This window comes from Gorilla gorilla, chromosome 7 (genome assembly GCF_029281585.2).
Source record: "Gorilla gorilla gorilla isolate KB3781 chromosome 7, NHGRI_mGorGor1-v2.1_pri, whole genome shotgun sequence".
NCBI classification, from domain to species: Eukaryota; Metazoa; Chordata; class Mammalia; order Primates; family Hominidae; genus Gorilla; species Gorilla gorilla.
Genome location: NC_073231.2, coordinates 102,671,445 through 102,683,721, shown reverse-complemented (window position 1 = coordinate 102,683,721; position 12,277 = coordinate 102,671,445). Strand labels below are relative to the sequence as shown.

At 38.4% G+C, this 12,277-nt stretch overlaps 1 protein-coding gene across 5 annotated transcripts in view; it reads right to left on the bottom strand.

Moving 5' to 3' along the window:
- The window catches only part of CPQ (carboxypeptidase Q), a 495,923-nt gene that overhangs the window by 300,739 nt on the left and 182,907 nt on the right, over positions 1-12,277 (bottom strand). For all 5 annotated transcript variants that reach the window (XM_055348055.2, XM_063709392.1, XM_063709393.1 and 2 more), the window contains one exon: positions 5,298-5,505. In XM_055348055.2, the coding sequence (XP_055204030.2) occupies positions 5,298-5,505 (208 nt within the window). The remainder of the gene's footprint in view (positions 1-5,297; positions 5,506-12,277) is intronic.

Genomic DNA, 12,277 nt, shown 5'->3' with positions numbered 1-12,277 from the left:
ACTTCAATAAGCTCCTAGATAGGTTGATGTTGCTATTCCAGGGACCACACTTCAAGAACCACTGCTGTAAAATTCACCCCATATCTTTAACACATTCTATGGTTCTCCATTTCCTCCACATTAAACTTAAAACTGCCTAATCTGCTACCCTGAATTCTTCAAGCCTGGTCTCTTCCTCTCACCTCAAAATTGCATTTCTCTGACTCCCTAGGAGGCCTGGCTTCAGCTAAACTGATCTGCTTGTGTTTTACCCAAATATACCATGCACTCCCACCTTGCTTTGATATTTACAGAGAGTCTTTCCACCTCCTTTCTCTTGGTCAATTCTGCCTTTTTATTGAACACACCCCAAATCCACATTGTCAGTGCAACCAACCCCAATCAGATTTCTGTTATCTCCTCTAGATTCCTATAGCATTAGCTCTCCAGGTTGCTTGGTACAATCTAACAGCATGGAAGTTAGAGCCAGAGACTCTGAGTTTGAATCCTAGTTCTTTCATTAGATGTGTAGCGTGATAAGCCATTAATCATTCTGAACCTGTCTCTCCTTCAGTAAAAGAGATACCAATACAGTATCTACTTCTATTGGGTTACATAAAGAATTAATTGAGACAAACTCTTTAACCCTTTAGAATAGTACAAAGTTGGGGCTTAATAAATAGTAATTTCCTTTCTTTATCCCTTTCCCCCAATCGTTCACTTAGCACTAAATATAAAATAAATAACACTAATCACTTACATGTTCTTACCCCCTTCTCTTTTGGCTACATAAAAATATTTCTTGAGGACAAAAAACATATGGAATTCACCTTAGTAATCCTAGTACTTGGAAATTTCTGAGCAACTAGGAAGCTCTCAAGAAATATGTACTAAACAATATGATAAATTAGAGAAATAATGCAAGACAAATTGTTCCATAGAGAAGCTTTCCTCTGTGGGACTTAAATCTCTAATTAATTGCATTTATTCTTAAAATATGTTTCCCATGACAAAAGCAAAGAAAGGTATTTTACCATCAGAAAAACTAAAAAAGCTCTAATGGGGGGGTCTCAGTTGATAATGGTGATGGAAAGAAGTGTCATTAGAAAAGCATTAATAAAGGGAATATCTCCTAGAAGTAACGTTGAGCACAAGAACACTAACAATGGCAACACAGAGAATAACAATAATGAACCTGGAGACGATGCTGACAACAAGCAATGGACATTTTTTCAGGACATCTGTCATGCAACTGTGTGACCACTGCAGACCCAAAATGGCTGATGATATTGATGATTGCACCAAAAAGTGTCCAATCAAACTGGTCAAATCAAACTACCCTCCAGGGGATTCTCAAATTTTGAATCCAACAGCAACAAATTATAATATATATATATATATATAAAATATAATGTTCTCTAGTGTTGCTGACCTCTATAATATTTTTAGATGAAATCCAGTATCACCCACTCCAATAGAGGTGAAATGCTTTTCAGAGAGAAGGGAGCTATTTTCCTTAATCAGCAACTCAAAACATCTTCGTTCATAAGTGTCATGGCAGAAAAAATGTATAATCTGGCATATTGGGCATCTGAATATTTTCCTCCAAATGCGAGCAAAGTACCGTAAAAGTTCAAGTTGTTTCAAACTTACTATACATAGGTTACATAGTTCGGACAAAGAGCACCAGGAACCAGGTCAGCTGGTTTGTTACGAGAGCCCTGCCATGATTTACTCTACATCCTCAGACAAATTCATTCCTTCTGTAGACATTTCCTAAGTTATTACCATGTTTCAAACATTATAGTAGATGATAGGAATCCAGAGGTTAAAAAATACACGTAATCAATGTCTTTCTGGAACTTAGAGTCTAGTGTGGAGACAGGCAATTGGGGCAGACTGGGCAGTATTTCGCCAAATTCACTTTCCTTTCACCCTGGACATAAAGATAGGCCAAATTTCCTAGCCTCCATGTAATAGCATTCTGCCCAATAGAATGTCAGCAGAAGTGAGGTGTGCCATATCCAGGCCTAGATATAGATAACCGTGGAAAAGCTCCCTCTAGGTTATCGACTTTCTCTCTCTATCCCCTTATGCATCAGATGAATGCAGAAGACTCTGCAGAGAACTCAGATCTCAAAAATGATAGAGCCACAGATGGAAAGGAGCAGAAGGCCACATTCTGACCACCCCCTTGAAACCATTATGTGAACATGCAAAAGACTCCTATTGTGTGAAGTGACTGAGATTTGAAGCTGTTTGTTACAACAGTTAGTCTACTCTACCAAAGCACGAACCAAAACTATCAATACTTCCAAGACATTATGATACAGAGCATGCACAGAACGATGTATGTGGAAATACCAAAAAAGAGGTAACTCACCTGGGCTACAAGTGGATATCAGGGAGGGATCCCCAGAGGAAGAAACTCATAAGTGTGTGGCACTGAGAAGGGAAATGGAGGGTTGCAGAGGAGAAAGCATATGCAAAGTCACAAAACTTTGAGGAAACGTGGTGCATGGGAAAAGTGTTAGTGATTCCTGACTGCTGGAATGTGGAGTCGTGCTGGGAAATGGAGCTGCTCCGTGTGTAATTGTTGAAATGACTGATAAGGAGCAGAACCTAAGAGACTCAGTGTCTGTTAGAAATGATGGACACAGAAAGAGAAAAAAGCAATAAAGGACCATGTGACTTAGAAGATGAAGGATGAGGTCAATTTTGAAAAAAATTGAAACTGAAATAGCTATGGAACATCCCAAAGAAGAATCCACAGGCAGGTGAATATATAGGCCTAGAGCTGGCGGCAGTGGTATGGATGGGAGAGAGGGGTTTGGAAATGGCCACAATGTAGATTGTGGTTGAAGTCACATCTTCACAAGTATGAACTGCATTCAAAGGAGCATGATGAGGATACACAGGTCAAACAGTCACAGTGAGAAGCCAGAGATATAGGGAAGGAATAGAGAAGAGAGTGAGAGTGACAGCAAGCAAGAAAGAGAGAGAAAACATGAGAAAGAAGTCATGGAAGCCAAAGAGAAGAAACACTGAAAACGCAGTTGATGGAGGCAAGTGCTTCATAAAAGTGAAGTAAGATGATGGCCTGAAAAATGTCCATTAAATTTGACACGTAGGCAGTTATTTGCAACCTTAACAAGTCCTGTTTCAGCATTGGCAAAAGCCAGGCTATAATAGTCTGAAGAGCAAATGAAAGGTGAGGAATTAGAGGTAGGAATATAGAATACTCATCAAAGAAATTTGGTTCTAAAAACAATAAGCTAGAAGTAGACAAACATAGTTTATCTCATTTTATTTTCGTTTTTATTTCTTAGGCTGCAAAACTTAAACATGTTAATATGTCTAATTGTCTGAACTTTTATTTCCCTATCAATAAAATAGGGCTAATAATGACCCTTCTGCATGAGCCACTGAATTGTTGTCAGAGCAAATAAAGTAACATGTGAAAGATTCTAAAGTGCTATGTAAAGTCCAATGTTATTATGTATTTATAAATGTTGAAAGAATAGAGTTATACAAGTTAAGAGTCCAGTGAAATATGGATTGGCTATAAAATCAGTGAAACATTATAATCAGTCTTAGAGGCTAGCAACAGATTCTGAAGTCCCTTGCTGGACAATTCTACTGGTACTCCTAAGTTGTAGCTTGGGTTTCCAGATGTCTTCATTATGCCGAAAAAAAAAAAAAAAAATGCCAGTGAATCCTGACAAATTACTGTGCATTAAGTCATTTGGGAATTTATTAGTCTTATGAGTAGTAGTTCTTAAATAAAGGTTTCTGGCAATCACCCAGTTTCACAAAGCAACAGACCAGCTCCATAATTTAAGTCTCATGACCAGTGAAATCATGGTGAATGGCCACAGCTTGCTGAGTATGTTATTCCAAGGGGTGATGGAGGTATTATGGGAAGTAAGCTAGCCATTTTAGGACTTCCCTCCTGGGAAGCTTAATCATCCAAAAGAATATGGTCCAATCATTATTTCACTAGTCTTGAAACCTCTAAAGACCCCGCAAAGAACATTATTTTTAGCACTATGACATCAATGTAACTAGTCGTATAACTTTCTAACATGTAGTTTTAACATGCCCCATCCTCCTCCCCTGGGAAGATATCTTATCCCTGTATAAGGAAAATGTCTCTTTCCTTTTCCCTGCACTTTTGTACAACTCTCCTCTGACTGGATTTCCTAGCTGCTGACATATGTTCCCCAGTTATTTTTATTTTCAGGGGTGTAGGGTGCTAATTAAGGTCAAGCAGCTGTGTCTCCAGTTCCAAACAGCAATTGTGCAGAATAAATAAACTTCCCTTTCCAATAGACATTAAAAATCCAATCCGGAGACCTAAATAAACCCTATCTGCTATTATTTTTGCATTTAAAAAATCTTAGGCCAGGCTATCACACTAAAGTTATGCTTCTTTTTCCCATGTTTCTCAAATATTTTATCCTTAACGTACGACACTGCCATAATAGCTATTAAACTAGGCTGAACATCTACATCTCAGTTTTTAGACTTTTTATCCACTGTAATACTGAATTTCATCCTAGGACTGAGGGCCAATAAAGTTATTTGGCATGACCTCAATCAAGACTACAAAGAAAAAGACAAGTCTTACGTTACTCTCAAACAATATTACCAAATATTTATATGGACCTTTGTAGATAATCATTTACAGATAATTAAGTATCTTTTTCAAGTTGACCTCATTTAATCTCAAAATTATTTTGTACATTTATTATTATTCTTTATCCCTGGTTAACAGAAGAAAATTATGAGGCCTAGAGAAGTTTAAGAAACATTCCTAAGACCACATAGTTGTTTGGGAGCAGAGCCAAGTCTGTATCCAAGGTCCTCTAATTCCCTAACTCTTCACTATACCATAGATGGCCCCCATCATGTCACCCACTCTCTTTTTACTCCACTTCTCTAGCAACATGGAAAACAGCCTGGCTCCCTCTGAAGTCATTAGGAATCTTTGATGAAATGCAGACATGAACGCAGTTCTTCCGCCAATGAAAATACATAATATATTAGTTATATAAGGAATGTAATGGGATCACTGTGGATGTGAAAAGCCTTAAAGCTTTTTAAAGGAACGCACAAATGATGCTTGGAATCCAGAAAAGCCAAAGAAGATATTACAAACAAATGACCAAACGTGGAATGGGTGTGTGTGTTTGGGGGGGAAACTCCATGAACAATAAGTATTTTCATTTGAATGGTTTGTTTTTATTTCATAAGGACTTTTCTTTCATGGAAAACCCTTGTTTTTGAAAGGAATTCAAATGAACATTGTGACAAACCTGTAGATGGAGAAGGAGGCCACGGATCGAATGAGAGATGCCAAAGCCCCCACCTTGGCAGCTTCCACCGCCCCCTGCGTTCGGTATTGCACCGTCCTCGAGTAGTTGATGTAAGGTTGGTTATAAACAACAATCTTCCCTCTTGCTTCTGAGGCCCTTCTCTGCAGTTCATCGAAACAGGTCACCACCAGAACTTCTGCTGTAATGCCTAGAAATAAAAGTCATGCAAGATTAACTTACAGTTTCCCATCAGCTGGGTTGAATTGGCACAGGAAAGGTCACACACATGCTCTTTCTGCTACATCTGGCAAACTGGTATAAGAAGATCAAAGTTTTAGAGCCATTTACCATGGGAAAAAGACTGTGGGGTTAGCCAACTTCCCAAGAGAGTGAAAAGGCATTCAAAATAATATAACATAAAAATCATAAGGTTTTTCAACTCACATGACCAGCTGGTATTAAATCACAAACTGCTTGAAAAGATAGCTTCTTTTTTAATTCTTTCCCATCCTCAGAAGTCACAAATTTCAAAGAATGATGCTAATCATTTATTTTTAAAAATGAATTTCAGAAAGCTCTCCTTAGGATTAATGAAACACATATTAATCTTTTTATATAACTATTTTGATATGTTGCTAAACAACCTACAACAACATCATACAAAGGATGCCAGTGTGTGAAGAATACTCTTAGAAGCCAATGTTCATAAATGAAACTTTCAACAAATGGTTAATGTAATCTCTCTGAAGAACCACAAAAAGTAAGCTTTCCTTCCTCCTTTGCATAGAAACATTCTTAAAGAGTGGAAACTTCCCATGCTTCCCATTTACGGTACTTGTTCATCACCAAACACATCATTATTTTTCAAATAAAAACTTTGAAGATGTTGTGTAATGGCACTATAATCCTGTTGTCTTTGTTAGAAGAGATGTCCCTTCTTTTCTCATACCATAAGACTTGCCCACATTTTCCTGATTAGGGAACAGGGTTTCACATCTTCCAAGAAATCATTCAAAATTTGCCTGACCATTAAAGATCCAAATTGATGGAGTAGTTAGAGTAAAAAGGAAAAAATATTTGGCAACAAAGGCCAGATGCAGTGGCTAAATATATCTAAAAGAAAGAAAGTGGTAAGTGCCTAGTGTTTTGTGGCTTTAGCCATGCAGTCATGAAGTATGTCAGTAAAAGACAAAGTATCAACATATATTTCCATATTTCCTTAATATTAAAAACTAGAGAAATAAGTTTTTCTGAAAGCTTAACAAATATTAACTGTTACTTGGAAAATCCTTTTAAAATGCACTACAGGTATGCAAGAATTTTTGCTTTCAATATAGGCCTCATCATAATGGGCCCTTTGGGCTGGCTACCCCTGGTACCATGATCCAGACTGAATTTCTATTTTCACTTTAAAGTGATTGGCTACAGATCTATAGGTATGCCTTCACCAACACTGAGAACTCAATTTATAGTCTAAAAGAAGCAATGTATAATTATGGAAACTAAGGAAACCACCAGCTTTTTTCATATAATATGCATGCATAAAAATACAAATAAGAGTTTGGCTAGACAGATTTTGAGATTCATACATTTCTGAAACCTGGAGTTACCTTGAAATTTGACTGGTGCTATTGTTAGCATAGTATGGGAACTTGGCTGATGGTTTTCAGCTGCTCCTAATGAATAACAGGTTCGATAGTCCACTCAAGGGCTGTCGCAACAATAGGGCAATTTTGGCATCTGGATTGGAGCCACTAGAAATGAAGCCAAATTTCTATAAATTTTCATAGGCCACTGTGAAATTAAAGTCATACGAGGGTGGTACTTCACTATGGTCTATGCTTCCATTCAAGTTTTTTTTTTTTTTTTAAACAAACAAGAGAGTGGAGTCCTAAAGTGCCGAAACCTAATCTAGACACCACAGTTGCCAATGCAAATCACTAGTAGCAGCTACAGGTCAAAACCTATCACTGTGAACTTGGAAGAAGAGTTTAAATTAATCTGTTTTTCTGAAAACTCACAGTCATCTCTGATTCCTCTGTCTCCTTTATCCCCCATATGTAATCAATCCCCCAATACTGATAATTTTACTCCTTAGAAATCAATACCAATTGAAATCATGAACTCTGTTCAACCCCCTTACCCTCTCGCAGCAGGCCCTCATTACCTCTCTTTTGAACTATTACAGGTCTCTACTCCCTGGCCCTCCCATACCACCGGTGTGCCAGCCTCCAGCCTGGCTCCTTTTTACCTTCACAGAGCTGCCAGAGTGAACAAGTCAAACTACTGAAGAGTCAGATCTGCCCCAGGCACCATCCCCAACCCCTCTTCCCCATTTCCACCTCTGCCGAAAACCCATCATTTCAACATCCAAAGTCTGCCTACCTATACAGACACTTTTCCCTGTATAGACACCTACCTATACAGACACCTTTTCCCACCTTCATCATGTGACCAGTACCTATGCATCCCTCAAGATTCCACTCAAGAATCACTTCTTTAGGGAGCATTCCCTGGCCTCTTGTCTCCTGTAACATCAGGGAAGCCTGGATCAGGTACCGCCCTTCTCTGGACTTTCAGAGTACCTGGGACATATCTGGGAATTGACTTAATGAAACTCTCTCTACCCCTTAAACTGTAATTTCCTCCATTTGGGTCCATGTTCATTTTTGTTTGTGTGTCAAGGGACTAAACCAGTGCCTGGCGTACATGTAGCCAGTTGGTCATTAAGCACCCCTGGAGTTGTGCTGCTCCAAATAAGAGACTGCTGACTGGATCTAAAGCATTTCCATGAATGTTCAGTTTTACCTTTAAAGTTTGATAGCCCTTCTCCCATAGGAACTCAGCAGTCTGATTCCCTTACACCTACAGTACAGCTGCAGAACAATAACCAAGCAAAAGAGGCCTTGGGGCACTCAGAATAGAAATAAAAATTCCAAGTACAAAAACTTGAACACAAGAAAGCTCTTCTGATCTCTTAGAGCCTGGTTACCCTTACTTTACACAAAATTCTACATCTGGCATTTAAACCTATCAGCTATGAGAAACAACAAATCAAAAAGAGGAAATAAGGTCTGAAAACTGACAACAGTACCACAAAAAACAATGTTGGAGTCAGAAACATATAAAATAACTAACACTAAGAGAACTTTCTACAGTGACAGAAATGTTTGATATCTATGCTAACACAGTAGCCATTGGCCACATGTGGCTATTGACCACTTGAAATGTGACTAGACTGACTAAGAATCTGAATTTTTAATGTCATTTAATTTCAATTAATTTATATGTACATTTAAATAGCCACATGTGGGTAGAACTCACAATGACTGCAGGCTCAGGCCATTGCATAGGACAAACAGATGACAGCATCTCTTCTGGCCCTGAGGGACTTGCTTCATGAAAGTCCAATAACAGATGTGAGTCATGGTGATGACCTCCTCCAGCAGTCACAGACAAGGTGGGCCACTGTATTCAGTAGCCATTGTTTGGGAAGGCAGGGTGTGTACAAAATACTTTAGGAAGATTTTTGCTCAAATGGAATAAAATAAAACTAGACCACCTAGAAAATTTTACCCTTCCATATTAGTTTGTGTTTTGACACCTTATACCAAAGGGAATATTCATGCCTGCCTACAAAGCAGCAAGCTCTTACTCTTTACTCTCATCTCCCTTCTTCCCATCCTCCCATTCCAAAAGATAGTTCATGAAAACCTCTAAGAACACAAAACCTGTGTCATATTCACAGTAAGGCCTATCCTAATGTCCCTATTAATAATTGCAACTCTCTCCCAACCTCCTATACCTCTTAGCTTGTTTAATTTTTTTACAGCATTTATCAGTTTCCAGTTGTACCCCTACAATAATGTAAGTTCCAAGTGCCTGAAATAGTGCCTAGCACATAACGTGTGAAACACACACACACACAAACACATACCCACAACTCACTGAATGAATGAAGACAAACCGAAAAAATAAAAGTATAATACCCCATCCCTGATCACTCTCCAGAAATGTATACTTCCAAGGAACTTGCATATTTCTATAGGTCAGAATAATTGATGATGATAATAACAGTAATAGCTATATTTGAATGTCCATTGTTTACACTAATATTCACAGCAACTCTGCAAAGTAGTTATTATGAAGAGACTGAGGTGCAGAGAAGAAAGTTCACATAACTGCTAGGTGCTGAAGCTGAGATTTTTAACTATTGGATATCTGAATCCAGGGGTCATGCTCTTCCCATTAACTGCATTGTTATATTTTTTCACAAATGTAACAAATATCAAAAGAAAAGCTTGGCATTTTCATCTTAAGAGGAATTAGGAAGGAAAACAAATAGGTATATAAAAGTCTGCCTAAGTTGTCAGCAATTCTTTTCCTTAATCTATAAGAATCTTGCTCATCGATCAGGGTGCTGTTAATCACACTAGGTCCCAATCTCTTAATAAGGGAGTTGGGAGGGGTGTTTCATTCTAGGACAGGAGTCATCAGACTGTTAGAGTAATGAAAAGGATTATAATACTAATTTCTGAAGAGAATGTGCGACTGAAGCTAAAAATACTCACTACAAAGTAACTCTTTTGGCTATATAGTCTATTATATCACAAAAATATTATAAAAATCCTCAGGTTCCTTTCTATCTTCCACACCTAATTTTCAAAACCGATCATTTTTTTTAAGCTACTTAACCTGTGTGTAATTACTACTGTGGTCTCCTAGCACAGACAACAGCTGCTGACTGCTGTGGTATCGGCACGGATCATCTAGTCTATGGAGAATTTGATAAAAAGACTCCAATCTCAGTCTCTCCTGATTTGATTCTTCCCCAAAACAGTTAACAATAAGAAGATAATGAAATAATCTTACAACATTTTCTACCATTAAAATAAAAAGACTTATAGACAGAAAAACGTGTCTATGGGCTTATTTTAATGTGGTATGTTTTAGAAAATTGATTCTGATTTCAGAAGTCTTCACCTCTGAACAGGAAATAGTCTAGCCCTACCCAAAGGAAACCCAGCTTTCTACTTTTATCACATAATCTTCTAATGTGGGCACTATGCAAGATAACTAGGTCCATGGAATGGCTGATTTTTCCAGAACTCAGAGTTATGGAGAAGAGAAACAATTGTTCTGGGAAACTCAGTGTTTTGGCTTGAAGTGGTAAGGAAACTGCACATTCATGGAAGGCAGATAAAAGAACATCACAACAGTTCTTTCTGAGTGTCCATTTGTTTATGGAGAATATTGTGATTGTGCAATGTCCTTTTCATGGAAGAATATGCCTTACACATTCAAATTAATTCAACAAATGTATAGCCTTCCTACTGGGCCAAAATTTCATGCTGGGCAATGTGGACAATAGGAAGATGAGGAAATTCCAGTACTATCCTTAAGGATTGTATAATCTGGAGGAGAAAAAAATAAGTAAGCAATAACTTTAAAAAGAACACAGTCACAGCACTAAATGAAAGTACAAAGTACAATTTCATGAGAGAACATAAATCAGCATTAATTCTGACTAAAGGAAGAAATCTAGGAAGTTTCCTATAAAGAAGAAACTTTAAGAAGGCTTTAGAAGATTTCAGTAGCCTGAAAATGAGGGAAGGACATTTTCAGGTAGAGAACAAAGAAGAGAAGACAAAAATAGATGAAACACCTATTCATTTACAGTGATTAGGAGTATTCCTGCCAGGCCCCAAAACAGACAGTGGGACACTCTATGATCTTCCAACTTTTAACCAAGGTATTTATGGACCTCCATCTTCATTCTGTGAATTCCAGGAAGAAAAGGAAAACAGTCTCTCTGAATAAATTTTCAGGGAAAAAAATTAAAACTCAGCTACTAGTTGAGAGAAAGAGGAACAAGGGGCAAAGTGCAACTCCAAGTGATAACTGAAGGCACATGACCCATCCTCTCCGGACTGTGTCTCCTGAGATCTGGCTCAAATTAGACCTGCTCTGTTGGCCTTGTGAGAGAGCCCAGACCCCACTGCATCAAAATCCATGGGCACAATAAATTATAATTATCTCTAGAGAGCCAGCTGCCTGCCCTGTTGGGTGGTGTGCTGAGAGCCACTTGCTGTACTGATACCTGAGGACAAGCCACAAGCAAAGTATCCTGTCTACTTTGACTTCTAAAATATTGAGTTTATACAGAGACTTTTGTTATTTAGTGGAGAGGTGCCTATCACAGGCCCATTATGTTCAATTCAACATGAAATGTAGGACACTCCAGGTTTATAAGAACCCAACTAGCAATAAGCAGCCATAAGCATAGACTGCTTCTGGTCCTTAGAAATTGGATTGCCTTAAAATCCAAACTTTTCCCATTGTTTTTGCAGCAGCATGAACAGGCACTCAGACTTGAATACCTTGATTTCTTATAGTAATTATCACAGGGAACATTTATACTCTAAAACATGAAATATACTCTTTTCCAAAAACAACTTGTTTTGAATATGGTTGCTTTGAAGCATGGCTGACATGGTGGTTGCTTTCTCTCTAATCACTGGGTGTTTCCTTGTAAAGGTGACTAATGTGCGTGAGTGAGGGACGGCTTTCATGAAAACCGCTGTCATCTAACCTGGTAAAGTGAGCAGCAGGAAGCATAATGCACCTCAGTCAGGTTCAAGCAGTATTTACAGAGGAAAATCCAGGTGTGGCAATGGGTGGGATATGGAGGTGAGCTGCCAGCTACAGTAGACTAAAATGGGCTAGTTATCATGGTCTGGGGGTCATGGCTAGCTTCCCTGGGAAGCTGGGATGGGAAAAATGAGTGCCAATTGACTAGGAGACACTGGCTGGAGGGTGGGTAGGAGAGAGGACTAAGATGAGAAAGTAAGCAGAAATTGAGGGAGAGAATGACGACAGAAGGCTGGCCACGTTTGCAGGGTGATATCACATGGGAGACTTGTATTAAGGACTTTGGGTAAGGATAGGGAAGTCAGACAAATTCACATTCACAGTTAAAA